The sequence below is a fragment of the Megascapheus bottae genome, chromosome 6, assembly GCF_031878675.1.
Source record: "Megascapheus bottae isolate mThoBot1 chromosome 6, mThoBot2.hap1, whole genome shotgun sequence".
Classification (NCBI taxonomy): Eukaryota; Metazoa; Chordata; class Mammalia; order Rodentia; family Geomyidae; genus Megascapheus; species Megascapheus bottae.
In genome coordinates this window covers 54297465-54313095 of record NC_143514.1, presented here as the reverse complement: position 1 = coordinate 54313095, position 15631 = coordinate 54297465, and the positions used below count along the sequence as shown (strand labels likewise).

Here is a 15631-nt window from a genome sequence, read left to right as displayed (position 1 = left end):
AAGCACATTGAGCAAATGTGAGGCCTTGAGTGCAAACTCCAGTACTGCCATATATGTACACACACACACACACACACACACACACACACACACACACACACACAGATGCCGCTGAAATTTAGGATACGTGGCAGCAAAGATTGAAATGCCCACAAGGGTGACTTATTGTTTTACCCAGAATTCTCTTGGTTTTCGTATTTAAAGTGTCATGTCCTAGACACCCCTTTAGTCAAACCAGTGATTTAACTGAGAGAAGTACTTGGACTAAAATGATGGGAGGGAAAAAGTGGTCAGATTTCAGGTATATCTTTGAAAGAAAAGCCTAAAGCTGCACAAACAGATATGATAGCGTGAAAGGAGTCAAGGTGACTTACAGGGTTTGAATCGGAATTACTAGAAATAAGAGTTTCTGTTTACAGAGGGGAAGAAAGGTAGATAGGAGGAAGAATGATCAGGTGTTTGTTTGAGACATAATTGACCAGAAAAGAGGATGCCATCTAGGCTGTTGGGTATGAGTCTCAAGGTCTGAGGTATGTCCTAGGCTGGAGACATAACGTTGCAAGTTGTGTTAGAGATAACTTGGGTGCTGAATGTAGATAGAATTCAAGATGGAGCCCGAGAGCCTGGGAGCTTGCCGACACCAGGGGAAATGAGGTTAGCCATCAAAGAATACTAACAAGCAGGGGTAAGTGGACCCTGGGGAGAATTCCGTGTGAAGAGTGCCTCGAGTCCCTCATTGGGGAACTAGCAGGAAAAGAATAAACAATGTTCAGAAACCAAGCTAGGTCCAGGAGTTTTAGAAAGGCCTAAGCTGTTTAGTAAATGGCTCAAGCTTCACTGGGAGATGTTAAGCATGTCTCTGACTTGAGTCCTAGGGATTGGTTGAAAAAGAAGGATCTGCCTCCCTCTACCCCTGCTCCCGCCTCTGCCCCCCAGGACTTTAAGTGTCTGATGTCAGTTGGATTCCACACTTTTCTAGTTTCTTCTATTAAAGATAATGTGATTCTGGGAAGACAATAGCAAGAATTGTTTGCCACAAAACAGGCATTTGAGCTGAACCTGTGAGGCTAGGCTAATCAAGTATTCAGTGAAGAGCCACTCTTGAAGAAACAGCTGGAGCAAGACTCCAGAAAGGTGAATAAAAAGGAGTCTGCTGAGGAGCCTAAGATGGCCAGAGGGAAAGGAGTATGATGATTGGAAACGGAAGGCTAGAGATACAGGACCAGATAAAGGGTAAATCCCACAGGGCTCGATGTCCTGGAAACCTTTGCCAGCATTTATTGGAAGGAAGAGAATGAAACAGAAGAGAGATTATAGGAGCCAAAGAGGGAAGCATTGACCACTGAGTAGGCATTCTCTTGAGCAGATTTTCTCCTGGGAACACTATGTGCTCCTCCACCCCCCCTCCCACTGCAGAGGTATCTGGCCATGGTTTCCTAGTGACCAACATGGGTCACTCTCACCTTGAGAGTGTGAGGCCCTAGCCTGGGGGCTGCTGTATGGATTCACCACAACGGGGCGGGGAGGGAGGGACTGGTCTCGGGTAAAAGTAATGGGACACACTGGGCTCATGAGATACCAGTGGATGGAGTCCCTTTGTTGCATGATCTCAAGACTACTTCATAAGCACTGCCCCCTGGAATGCTCAGTGGTCAGAACTTGGTGACCTCTCCCTTAGGCAACAATGAGATCCTAGGCCTTCTGAGGACTCCCATTGGTGGGCAGATTAGTGGATGAGTTTCCTCACCCCAGAGCAGTAGACTGGGTACCAATGCACATCCCTATGGATTCCCAACAGGACCTGAGCCTCCCTGGCAGTAAGTATATCTCCAGTTCTGCCCTTCACTTTGTATCCTTAGGTGTGGGGCCAAACAAGACTTTGCATGAATGGGGTGCTAAGAGGAAACAGTCTCTTCTAGAAAACTAAGGACGTCCCTGTCCACTGCTGGATTCATTTCTCTAATAGTCTTGTCCTTGATGAGATTTCTCAGTCCAGTGGATTGGATGGGTTCCTGGGCTGGGAGCCACAGCTTGACAACCTGACCAAGATTATGCCTCTTCTAGACCTAGTGTTCCTTATCGTCCTTAAGTTCCTTAGAATTTCCTGTCTGAATTAGAGAATGATGACACAAACCTAGGAGGAGGGAGGGAAGGTCTCATGAGAAGGGTTGATTAATGAGTGGTTCGAGGAGATAGATGAGGAACAACTCAGATCCCGACCTACAGCATCATCAGCTAGCCTGCCTCCTTGTATTTTTCTCTTCCTTAGTGTGGGTCTTGCTGTACTTTGGTTTCCTGGGGCTGTGCTCGGTGGTCACGGGCAGCTGCATTCTCTTTCTTCACTGGAAGAAGAACCTGCGGCGGGAAGAGCGTGCCCAGCAGTGGGTGGAGGTGATGAGAGCTGCCACGTTTACCTACAGCCCACTGCTGTACTGGATAAACAAGCGACGTCACTATGGCATGAATACAGCCATTAATATGGGCCCTCCTCCTGCTGCCACCAAGATGGAGACTGAAGCCCAGAATCCAGATCCTCTGTGGGAGACGGAAATCTCTGAAGGCAGAGCCCATGCTGTCCCAGACAGCAGCCCCAGGGGCGAGGCTCCTGGTCCCCCACAACCTGTTCTTGTGGCCCCACAGCAGCCCCTTTCTTCTCCACTGCAGCCCCAGACCAGCTCCCCCCTCCCAGTTCCCATCTTTCAGGAGGTGCCTTTTGCCCTATCGCTCTGCAACCTACCTCCTATGCTGAACCACTCTGTGTCCTACCCTTTGGCCAACTGTCCTGAAAGGAATGTCCGCTTCCATTCCTTACCCACATTGGCCCATAGGGGGAACTGCTTCAACACCAAGCCTTTTGCTTCAGAGCTGTAGCTTCCTCCATTGAGGCTGGAGCTTTGGGACCAAGGGATGGAGCAGAAAATGGAAGGAACCTCAAGGTGGTATTGACAGAGGTCAGAGCCCATCTGGCTGTCACTGTATGAAAAATTACAAAGTCTAAAACTCTTCTGTGTCTCCTTTGCTCATTTGAGGGCAATTCCTTTCCTGTTGGGTGGGAACACTCTGCAAACAACTTGGTCAAAACAGGAAGTGGAGGCTGGCTATGGGGAGGCACGATGTGCTAGTACTTGTGGACAGACTCAATATTCCTTCGTTATGGCCATATTTATAAATGCATTATTTTCAAACTAAGCTTTATGCATGGATTTCCTCAAGGGGAAAGGTCACTGACCATGTATGTATTCCCAGACCCTAGTAAATAAGTGGAGGTTTGTAGAAAACCCCAAGCCCATCTGTATCACCTCTCTTTAGCAATGGGCATTAAATCTTTATTTGCTCCTTACGTGGTGGAATCTGCCTGGGAAGTCTGCCTTTTATATTGAATCTCAAAATACGAAAGACGTAAATGTTTGAGCCTCTCACAATGAGCATCACCTTGCCCCATGCCATTCTGCATGTGATGAAAGCCTGAGCTCTGCTCACTGCCTGAGGCCAAATGTTGCAACTATTTTTTTTTTTTTTGGTCAGTCCCAGGGCTTGAATTTGGCCTGGGCACTTTCCCCGAACTACTTTTGTTTAAGGCTAGTCCTCTATCACTTGAGCCCCAGTGCCACTCTCTACTTTCTCCGTGTACACTAGGAAAGCACTCTAGCACTAAGCCACATTCTCAGCCAACTAAACGCTGTAATTCTTAAGGTAGATTTTTGAACATTGCTTTGTTTCTACCATCTATTAGTATTTGATTTCAAGAGGAAGTTCATAAAACTAGGATCAAACCATTTTTTTTTAAATAAGGGGATGGGGAAGCCTCTTTAGTAAAACACAATTGAGAGAAAGGAAATATTTTATTTAGATACATTAAAATGATGTTATAACTGATATGAAATAAGCAAAGCTCAAGTCATGAAAACCTTGATTCACTCCCTAATCAGAACCAAAGTCATTTACACATTTCCAAAATGGATCTCCCCAAACAAAAGCAGATTTACATTTCTTAACACGAGAAAACAAAGAGAAAACAAAGGTAGGTTAGATTCATTTACAAATACATGCTCTATCAAGTCACAGGAATGTTCAAACGTGTTCTGGTTTGGATATGAAAGGACCCGAATCTAGCTGGTGTTGGCAAGCAAGCCAATGAGGTGTGTAGCAAGCAAAAGCTGTCACTAAAAACAGGCATTGTGAACAGGAGCCCATCATAATCAAAACCTTCCACGGTTACTGGCAGGCTGGGCGCTGAGGAGCTATGTCCAGCAAAGGCAAAGAAAGGAAACCACAAGGAAGGGAGAACGCAGAAGCAGGGCGAGGTACCTACTACTTAGCTTTGTTGCACAGGACCCATTCCTGAGAGCCAGGCACCTCTCTGCTGTCACACAACACTGAAGCCATCTTATGAAGCAAGGGGCTCTCTTCCTTTGGTTCCCCTTCCACATGACTTGTCTGATTTTCAATGAGTTCAGACTGGTCTTGAACGTTCAATCCTCCTGCCACAGCCTCCCCAGAGCAAGAATCACAGGTGTGAGCCACCCTATTGGACTTGAGGAAGTTCTTTAAGTAAACAATACTCCAGAAAGTATGAGTCTCAATAAGTGAGTGTTTTGAAATTTAGGAGAGAAGAACTTGGAATCACTAGACTCTGAAGATAAAAAGGATTTGAAACCAAAGGCAAACTCACTGTTGCCCCATCTTTTTCTCCAAGCTGAGATGTGGCAGGTGAGGCTTCACTATAGCTCAATGCAGGCACAGGCTGGTAAGTTAGAACAACATATAAATAACATCTCAAATCAACATTGTATGATAGGCTTTTGTGGTTCTTAAGCCAGTGAGTGTTCAACTTTGAACAAAGTAGTGTCAAGATACCTACCTCTGCCAGGGTCAAATGACAAGGGTATTATGGGGCCGAGTGTAGTACGGATACTCTGCTGACTTGGAAGGGGAGGGGATGGCACTACACATGGCTCAGGGGTGATGCAGGAAGACAAGCTCCAGCTGGGAAGAAGGAAAACTAAAAAAACTTTTCCATATGGATAGCTAGGAGATGCAAAACAAAAGTACACACACCACAAAGAGTTAAGGTGCCCTGAAAGTATCTGCCTATGAATAAAAAGTCAAACTAAAAAGGACAAGCTACATTACCCTCAATATATTTCATATAAATCAGTTCTCAAACAAATACCTTCCAGGTACAGACACACTATTTATGGTACAATGTATACAAATATAGCAGTATAATTCAATTTATTGCTAGAAATTTATTTGGTTATTACAAAATTTGTAAGAGTGTATATATTAAAAAAAAGTATGTGTGGGAGAAAGCAGGGAAGGCAGCTATTAAACCAAGAGTCATCTTCAAGTTACCTAAAGTGCCAGGTTACTTTTAAACTATATATTACCCTTTCCAAGAAAAGGAAATAGCATAAATAGGCAAGGAAAATGTTAAAGGGAAAAAAAACTTAAAAAAGGAAAAAACATAAATCATAATGATATAAGTATATTCATGGAAAGACTTTGTCTCACTTTAATTAAACTTTAATATTTCTTGAAAAAAAAGTTAGCCAACTCAAAGGTGACTATCATGCAAAGAAAAAAAACCTAACCTTTAAATATTTAAGGTGCTGGATTGCATCCATGGCTTCACAGCAATTTGGACAAGTTAAATGGAAATGTTCTTTCTCTACTAAGAAAGCTTCTCTAGTGTCTTCCTGACTTGGCTACAGCAAAATTAAATTTGGTAAAGTTAGATTTTCCTTTAGCAATGCTAGAAGACTGCTTCCAGGAACACCACCAACTCATAAGTCTAACTCAGTATCATTCAATAGGTATCATCCTTCTAGCCCAGGGACCTTCTGTGGCAGGTCCACAAAAGCACTTAAGGAAGGGCTTCTACCATCTTGTGAAGGCTCCTGCTCCAGGCCTGCTGGCTATAGTTTAGCATCTTCTGAGCAGAGACCCTTTAACAAGTTCTGAGCTGATGAGTAATATTTTCACATGTCTTCATTTCATACCTTTTGCATTAGGCATCCTACCAAGAAGTTTATCATGTTCTCAGTTAGCCCCTAGATTAAGGGGGTATAGCTTCTGGGGTTAAAACCAGAAGCATAGCTTTCTTCCAATATTCTGGTGGTCAGTTTGTGACAGTGACCAGGGACTTGGACTCTGCCATAATAAAGAATAGAGGGCACCCTAAAGGTAGAAGCCAATTAGTGATAGCTTTAAGACAGACTTGAGTGGTGGGTAGGGAGAGATAACCTAGCTTACTAGGGAGGAAAATAAAGATCCCCAACTGGATAAATTTTTATACTCAAAAACGCTAACAGAGGATTAAAAATGAGAAAGATCCTTAATAGGGCTTTTCTGGTTCCCAGGTTGGGGTTAACTGAGAGAACAAGAACAAAGACCCAGAATCTGACTTTCCTGAGCTTGGAGCTAGGCTGTCTCCATGTCCATTCCCTGAATCAATGCCCCCAGCTCCCAGGCCAAACCCCATGGCAGCACCTGGGCTGAGGGATACCTTAAGGAGATGTGGACACAGTTTTAACTGCTATGCAGATGAGATTAACATCTTTAATAAGTCATTTGTTCACATCCTGTTCAAAATCTTCCTACTTTCCACACAATATGCACAATCTTTCATTTTAAATATTTACAGGCAGAAAAGGTCTATCTTTTAAAGAAAAGACAGTTTCTGAGTCTATAAAGTGCAGCTAATTTAAGGCAAATTTATATGAAATATAAAAGGTGGCTATTCTCTTTCTATATACACTTTCCAGTTTTAAAAGATAAGGTTTCCTCACTTTAAAAAAAGGAGAGAGAGAGAGATAGACAGAGAGAGAGAGAGAGAGAGAGAAAGAGGAAGGAGGGGAGAGAGAGAAAGAGACAGAGACAGAGGGTTTTATTATTTTTTTTCTTGGTAATTTTAAAATGTAAGAGAGCTTACTGGTTTCAAGAAACCATAGATTTCTGACTATCATATAAGTAATATGTTTTCTTCTTTAAAAAAATACTTTTTATATAGCTTTTTTCAACAAGTTAAAAGGTGGCAATGTGTCTGCTACAGTAGTTTGGAGGACATGAGGGGCAGTTGGGTAGGAAAAAGGGTTGTTTTTTAGTTGGGTAAGTAGATTTCAGATAGTTTAAGGTCTATGTCCATTTCCAAGTATGCTTGATGAAGCTAGACACCTAGAGCTACTCTTAACTCCAGAAATGAGTATCTTCCATCCGCATTGGAATCAAATGCTCTCATGCTTTCTTGTTCTGGCATGGAAGAGCCTAGGAGATTCCAGATTTCTTGGTAGGTCAACTTCCCATTCATATCCTGGCCAGTCTTGTGGAACAAATTTTGAAGATCTGTCAAAAGAAATTGCAAAAATGTGTATGTTCAGGCATACAACTAAGTTTAGCTAAAAGCAGCTTCAAGCCAGGCAAGCCAGTAGTTCATACTTAGGAGGATGAGACCTGGAGGATTATGGTTCAAAAGTCTGTGTGACTCCATCTCCAATTAATCCTTCAAAAGCCAGGCCGATGGCATGGCTCAAGTGGTAGAGAATCAGCAATGAGCAAGCAAGCACAAGACCCTGGGTTCAAGCCCCAGTGCCAGGAAAAGAGTAGTAACCTCAAATGACTTTAAAGCAATAAAAGAAAAGCTACTTTGAAGATATTATTTCAAAAAACCAATGTTCAGGATCTCACTGAATGATAAAGACTAACTTTCAATCTTTTAAAACAAGATGAATACCATATGGCACTATCCTCCCACAATGACATGCTCGAGAAATGCATGGCCTGACTTTCTCCCTAGCCAGGGCCTTCCCTTTAGATTTCTTTCCCTTTACATTGAAGGGAGGGACAAAAACACAGAGTCTTATTTAATAGGAAGTAGTTCTGTAAAGCAGACCATGGCATATTGTGAGATTTTTTTTGGGGGGGGGTCAGTTGTGGGGCTTGAAATGTGGGCCTGGGTGCTGTCCCTGAGCTCTTCAACTCAAGGCTATCTCCCTACCCCTGGACATGGGCATTGTCCCTGAGCTCTTCAGCTCAAGGCTATCTTCCTACCCCTTGCGCCACAGCGCCACTTCGGATTTTCTTAGTGGTTAATTGGAGATAAGAGTCTAACAGACTTTAGTGCCTGGGCTGGCTTTGGACCTCGATTCTCAGATCTCAGCCTCCTGAGTAGCCAGGATCAGAGGCATGAACCACTGCGCCTGGCTGTGAGATTTCTCCTGGATGGCTGAGTGGAGGGATGTTTTAGGAGTCTATGAGTTGATCAAAACTCAGTTCTGATAGAAAAACCAAAGCTCAAAAGTGAAAGTAACTTGCCTAAGATTGCAAGAGTCTTAGAAATGTTTTATCATTACGTAGTCTGGTGCTCTTTCTACTAGGTGTCATCTTAAGAACCAGGGATTCAAGATTGTAGTGAACTGGGGCCAAGAACATGGCCTAGTGGTAGCCCTGGGTTTGAGTCCTTGGTACTACTCGCAGAGAAAAAGCCAGAAATGGTGTATGGCTCAAGTGGTAAAGCACTAGCTTTGAGAAAGCTCAAGGACAGTGCCCAGGCTCTGAATTCAAGCCTCAAGACTGGCAAACACAATTAAAAAAACAAAACAAAACACGAATATTACAGTGAGCTGCCACTTCATAATCACTAGCATGGCCATCATCAAAAAGTGTTGGTGACACCTGGGTACAGATGGCTTATGCCTAAACTCAGGAGATTTACAAAAAAGAAACTTGATTGTGTTCCCATAATCAACTGAATGATTTAGATTCTAATGCTGAAGAAGGTCAATAGGGATGACGTTTCTTTAAAAACAATCTAAAATTATTTTTCCTTTCTTCAATGCCACACTTAGATTTAATGGGAGTACTGTCTGGTACTCAAGAAGAGTGAAAAAGGAAAGAAAATGGATTGGGGAAGTGAATCTAAGAATTCTTGTAGGTTTCTAAATAGGGCTCTAGTCTGTCACAGGCTGGGTGATGCAGCTAATAATACCTTAAAAGCTCTTTGAGAGCCAGAAAAATAGGTGGGAAACTTTATCCAGATGTCTATCACCAAGTGCTAGATTTCAAGCTCATGTGTGCATATGTGTGTGTGTTTTGTGTGTGTGTGTGTGATAATTTATGCAACTCATACCTCATGCTATGTTCTTGCTAGCAGTATGCAGATTTAAAATGTCTGTTGGGATATAATACTTCCTGGTGACATAGTATTTAAACTAAAGGAAAAGGTCAGAGAAAGGTAAGTGAAGAGAAATGGGTGATTTTCCAGGTAGTTAGCAAATGCCAGGAGGTCTTGATATCACAATAAAGAGCAGAACACACTATTGGAAAGCAAATATGCTTTCTTTGTGAATCATATCTTCCTATAATGTTTCTCTTGCTGATTTCAGCAAAGGGCTTCTCATTTTTGGTGGGTCATCATTTTGCTAACCTCACAGTACTGTCTTCATTCACTGCTTAAGATTCCAAGCTTTGGGGCAGAGAGCATGGCCTAGTGGTAGAGTGAACAAATAAATCACTGATAGTTAACATCAAAATCCCTGGTTCTAGCCTAGCATACATGAAGACTCGGGGTCAATTTCTTGGTACCACATACACAGAAAATGCCAGAAGTGGTGCTGTCACTCAAGTGGTAGAGTGCTTAGCCTTGTGGAATGTCCAAGGACAGTGCTCAGCCCTGAGTCCAAGTCCCAGGACCAGCAAAAAAAAAAAAAAAAAAAAAAAGAAAAAAAAGAAAAAAAAAAGAGTGCTAGCTTTGTTTTCATTAAGTTTGAATTCTGCTTCAACCACTTAATGAATACCCAGACTTATGTTCACAAGATGGTGATGCAAATAATGTGGCCTGTAAGTACTCAAGAAGTGTTAGATTTAATTTTTTTTGCTTAGTCGTGGGGCTTGAATTGTGGGCCTGGGTGTTGTCCAGAGCTCTTCAGCTCAAGACTAGCACTCTACCACTTGAGCCATACCACCACTTTTGGTTTTCTGGCAGTTAACTGGAGATAAGAATCTCATGGACTTTCATGCCTGGGCTGGCTTTGAACCACGATCCTCAGATCTCAGCCTCCTGAGTAGCTAGGATTACAGATGTGAGCCACTGGTGCCCAGCTTTTTTTAAAATACAATTTGCAAAACCAAAGTTATGACTTTGGCTGGGTTCAGGTGGTTCCTATCTGTAATCCTAGTTATTCAGGAGGCTAAGATCTGGAGGATCACGGTTTGAGGCTAGCCTGGGCATAAAAGATTGCTGGACTTCATCTCCAAAATAACCAGAAAAAAGAAGGGTTGGAGGTGTGGCTCAAGAGTCTAGAAATCTTGAGGCCATGAGTTCAAACTTCAACACCATACAAAAAAAATTATGACATTGAAAATCCACATTACCTCACAGTATAGAAATTTACCTTCGATCCTAGAAATTCCTGGTAGGGAGATAGGTTTTAATTGGGCAGATTTCTCAACTTTGTCTTCAAGAAACTGTGAAAAATTTGGCAATGCTGGTGGCTTTGATGTAAAATTCTGTACTTGATCTGTAACAAATATACACATGTTTAGTATACTCAATTCCAACAGCAAATTAAACCAGCATTGATGGTCACCACTTAGGGAAATTCCATATGTACTTCATTTGAAACAACTGAAAATTAAGTACAAGTGATTATGTCATGTTAAAAGCTTAGAGAGAGTGAGATATGTTGGTGGGAAAGTGAAGATGAATTAGTGTTATATTACAGGAAGGTTTAAAGCAACAGTACCTTGAAAGATGCTATGAAGGTTAAATATCTCCTAATTTGAGAATCTAAAATCTATAATGCTCTAAAACCCAAACATCCTGGAGTGCTGACATAACTGGACAAGTCCATGTGTAGTATGTGCTAGGTCACAATCAAAATTGCCATCATGCTATGTATTTAAGGTGTAGCTGAAACACGAGTTCCATTTTCAGACAAGTACTATATCATTATGTATATGCAAGTATTCCAAAATTTGAAAAAATCTGAAATCGGAAATATTCGAGGTCTCAAAATTTTCAGATAAAATATTCAAGTGGTAGTACAGTTTAGTATTATACACCTTTGGAGGCTAAGGCAGATAGCAAAACACCATTAGATGGTAAGACAACCCATTGGCTACATATTAAGGATGATCTGACTTCCTAGGAGATGTGCAATAAGCCTGGTGTTGGAGTATGTGCTATCAGCTGGGCTGGTATGAAGACCTGTACTATAAGATTATGTAGCATGGTGTTGTGAGGCCTCTATGGTGGCTCTGCTTCCTACTTGTGAGAATCCAAAGGGGGAATATACTGCTCTTCCAAAGCTAATTTTTCCAAAAAATGCTTATAGGATGCAGAACAATCCTTCCATAATTTCCTCCAAGGGCCTAAATTAGTAAAGGTTAATTAATGCATTTGCTAATATTGATTAATTGTATCTCTACCTCAAGCCAAGTGCCCTCCCATCCCGATAGTTCCATCACTGTATGCTAATGATTTTCCAAAGGGCTAATATTTATTTTTAAGTAAGTTTTATGCACTTACAAAACGGAAAGCCTCATGAACAACATTTAGGCCTAGTTTAGAATTCACTACAACAGTAACATTTTTGCCTATAATTGGATGCAGACAGCATGGAGAAGTCTATTTCCAGCTAAACATTACCCATTCTTCCCTTAATAGACTAGAGTACAAATCATGTACAAAATGGGCTTTTACTAAATGAAAGCAAAGTGCATCAGCTTCATCTCAGTGCGCTCAGGCATTACTCACTCGGTTCGATCAGTGCTGCTGGAACACCTTTCCCACTCTGTGTGGGAGGCAAACTGCCCAAGCCTGCGTGAAATATTCAAGAAGCCAGCTCTGTACCCACCGTCATCTGCAGTCTCTGGAGGCCCGTTGCTTTCAGGTTTGTTTGTGAGAGCACTGATCAGCTGCAATTTCTCTCGTAGTTTGGATACCTGAGAATTTTGGCTATCTTCTTTCTGCTCAAAACAAAGATCACAGGAAGTTTAAGGAAGGAGGCCTCAACTGAGCTTCCACTATCGTCTATAGCACATGTAGCATGCAATGCTGGACCCTTACTAGATTTCCCATAAAAGCCATTTGTCAATGAATGGATGAACACTGGACATACCTTTGTTGCTCAGTGCTGATGAGTCTCCAACTGGACTTGAGGCTGGACTATTAAGGAAACATTATGCTCCATTCACTGACTCACTGTGACTATTTGGCTGATGGAGGAAGGCACGCAAGCATCAGCCGTAGAGGAAATGTACCATTTGCTCAGGTGCCTGTGCAACACCCATTGCCTAAATGAGGATAGTGTTTTGGGATGCTATTTCACACTAACTAAATAATTGTCTGGACTATATCATATCACCTGTGACCAGCCCACTTGAGGCACAGGATTTTTATTTCTTGTGCTGAAACTGGGATTTGAATTCAGGACCTCTTGTTCTTAGTTTCTTCCTCTCAAAGTTGATGTTCTACCACTTGAGCCATACCTCTACTTCCAGCTTTCTGCAGGTTAACTGGAGGTAAAGATTTGTCTGCCTAGACTGGCTCTGAATCAGAATCCTCAGATTCAACCTCCTGAGTATATAATACTGCAGGTGTGAGCCATGCTACTGGTGCTCCCTGCCGCCCCCCACCCCCATTTATTTAAAGCAGCTAAACTCAAAGTGGAAGTACTCCCCCCACCCATCCTGCTATGGTGATGACTCAAATGGGAGGGAAAATCATCAGGAACAAGGAGCTACAGTTCCTCCCTTATACTACACCTCATTCCCAGGATGAGTGAAAATGGCAAGTCCAAATCAGTGTAATTAACTGCTCCTGGTAATGTGAAATGGCCTGATCCTATGTCTATTAGAATAGCAAGAAATCTCATATTTCTTTTAACACTTTTTTACCTGCCTACTTTTACTTCTATTCTGATATTACTATACAGCTGGCTATTTAGTTTACTTAAGGAGCTCCAACATGGACACATCTAACAAAAAATAGGTATGAAATGCTTACTGTAAGGAGAAATTATGTGTGGTTAGGATGTTTTGATGAAATAGGAAAGGAGTCTGAAAGTAAAGTCAAGAAATTTGGGTACAACTGTATACAGATATATTGTCCTGATGAAATCTCATTTGCTCTCTCCTTCTCCTCTTTTTTCTTTTCTTTTCTTTTTTTTTTTGGTATTAGAGTTTGAACTCGGGGCCTAGCACTTGCCAGGCATGTTCTCTTACCTCTGAGACATCACTACCACTTTCTTCTTTTTCTAGTTGTATTGAAAGTTTGAACTCAGGGCCTCATACTTGCTTGGCTTCTGCTGTACCACTTAAGCCATGCCTGTTTTGTGCTAGTTACTTTGGAAACAAAGTCTTATGGATGGTTAGCCTTGAACCACAAACCTTCAGAACTGTTAGGATTATGGGCATGAGCCACTGGCATCTGGTCACTATCACTTTCTAATAGTAACAATCTGCTATTATAATTATTATTTGTTGGTTGTGGGACTTGAACTCTGGGCCTGGGCATTGTCCCCAAGCTCTTCAGCTCAAGGCTACTTCCCTACCGCTAGAGCCACAGTGCCACTTCTGGTTTGCTGGTGGTTAACTGGAGATGAGTCTCACAGACTTTTGTGCCTAGGCTGGCTTTGAACTTTGATCTTCAGATCTCAGTCTCCTGAGTAGCTAGGTCGCTTACGCCACCTGCCGACTTCTGTTATTACTTATTTACTTATTTATTTATGTATTTATTTTTGCCAGTCCTGGGGCCTGAACTCAGGGCCTGAGCACTGTCCTTTCTGAGCACTGACACTTTTTGCTCAAGGCTAGTGCTTTGCCACTTGAGCCACAATGCCACTTCCGGCCTTTTCTGATTATATGGTACCCAGGAATCAAACCCAGGGCTTCTTTCATGCTAGGTGAGGACTCTACTACTAGGCTACACTCCCAGCCTGTTTTTTTTTGTACATAATGCTTATATCTGGCTCTTACATTTTTTTTTACTTTCTAAGGTTTAAAACAATTTTTGCAGAAGCAATTCAAAAAACTAATAAAAGCCCAAGTTATAATATAGCAAAACCTTAAATATATGTGACTTTCTAACACAAAATTGCGAAGGATGAAAAATAAAGATAGAAAGCATTCTATCACTCTGGCACTAAGGGATCACAACTGGAAATCCCAGTTACCCAGGAGATGGAGAGTAAAAGAATCATGGTTTGAGCCCAGCCAAGGAAAAAGCTGGGTGCAGTGGCTTTCACCTATAATCCTAGCTACTCAGGAGGTTGAGCTCTGAGGATCAAGGTTCAAAGCCAGCCTGGGCACAAAAGGACCTGAGAGTCTTATCTCCAATTAACCTTTAGAAAACGGAAGTAGGGTGTGGCTCAAGGGTAGGGTGGTAGCCTTGAGCTGAAGAGCTCAGGGACAACACCCAGACTGAGTACAAGCCCCATGACCACCACCAACAACAAAAAAAAAGAAAAAAAAAAAGAAAAAAAAGAAAGCCCAGGCACAAAAGGACCTGAGACTCTTATCTCCAATTAACCTCTAAAAAAAAAGGGTAGTGGGGCTTGGTTCAAGGGTTAGGGTGGTAGCCTTGAGCTGAAGAGCTCAGGGACAGCGCCCAGGCCCAGAGTTCAAGCCCCATGACCCACCAAAAAAAAAAAAAAAAAAAAAAAAGTCAGTGAGACCTATCTCTATCTCTGTCAATAAAAATCTTGTCATCCCAGCTGTGTGGGAAGTATAAATATAATTATTATGGTCCAGGCTGACCCAAGCATAAACAAAACCCTTTCTAATGCAAAAAGGGTTGGAAACATGGCTTAAATGGTAGAGAAGCTTTAGCACATGAAACCAAACTGCTCTTTTTGAGAAGGAGGCAGACGAATGTGGATGAATTTATTTTTACCTTGGGTACACCCTGTTATTTACCTTTTTTTTTTTTTTTTTGGCTAGTCCTGTGACTTGAACACAGGGCCTGAGCACTGTCCTTGGCCTTTCCTCATGGCTAGAGAGTTGTATCACTTGTGCCACAGCACCACTTATGGCTTTTTGTATGTGGTACCAAAGAATTGAACCAAGGTCTTCATGCATGCTAGGCAAGCACTCTACCACTAGACCAAACTCCCAGACCATTTACCTTTACATTTTGGGTTTTCATGATAACGGTTGTGTTGGTCTCTGGATCCACAGATTTTCTTTTCAGAGTGGCAGTGTTCCCCATCTTGGTGGGCAAAAAGGACAAGAGGAAAAGACTGAAGACAAACCTTAAAACTTGGGCAACACTTAGCATTTCAAAACAAACTGAAGCTTATTTAAAGGATCTTGCACTGCTTGCAACAGGAATACCAGAGTGGCAGCAGAATGGAAAGGGAGCAAGGCAATGGGGAGTCAAAGTAGAAGCTGGGGACTTTACAAACTTGAAAACTGTGAAGCATGAAAAGTGAGAGAACTCTTCTCCAGATCCAGATTGGGTATGATGCTGCTGGGAGAAACAGTAGGGCATATGGATATTATTACTGATTTTCACCACTGGTGAGGTGGCTCACATCTGTAATCCTAGCTACTCAGGAGGCTGAGATCTGAGGGTCTTGGTTCAAAGCCAGCTTGGGTGGGCACTAAAGACTGTGAGACTCTTATCTCCAAT

At 42.2% G+C, this 15631-nt stretch overlaps 2 protein-coding genes across 3 annotated transcripts in view; one reads left to right on the top strand and one right to left on the bottom strand.

Moving 5' to 3' along the window:
- The first annotated feature begins 614 nt into the window (after window positions 1–614).
- Window positions 615–3005, top strand: Tex38 (testis expressed 38). 2 transcript variants are annotated; one of them, XM_090333759.1, is made up of 2 exons: window positions 615–685; window positions 2270–3005. In XM_090333759.1, the coding sequence occupies exon 2, from the start codon at window positions 2395–2397 to the stop codon at window positions 2869–2871; it is 477 nt and encodes a 158-aa protein (XP_090189885.1). In that variant the 5' UTR covers window positions 615–685; window positions 2270–2394; the 3' UTR covers window positions 2872–3005. The 2 variants fall into 2 exon arrangements, with proteins under 2 accessions (XP_090189885.1, XP_090189884.1); XM_090333758.1 differs by lacking the exon at window positions 615–685 and adding an exon at window positions 1630–1817.
- Window positions 3006–6830: 3825 nt separating this feature from the next.
- The window catches only part of Efcab14 (EF-hand calcium binding domain 14), a 36378-nt gene continuing 27577 nt past the window's right edge, over window positions 6831–15631 (bottom strand). Inside the window, exons 8-11 of the mRNA XM_090334917.1 lie at window positions 15125–15208; window positions 11856–11967; window positions 10392–10517; window positions 6831–7344 (exon numbers count right to left, since the gene is read on the bottom strand). Of these exons, the coding sequence (XP_090191043.1) occupies window positions 7169–7344; window positions 10392–10517; window positions 11856–11967; window positions 15125–15208 (498 nt within the window). The 3' untranslated portion in view covers window positions 6831–7168. The remainder of the gene's footprint in view (window positions 7345–10391; window positions 10518–11855; window positions 11968–15124; window positions 15209–15631) is intronic.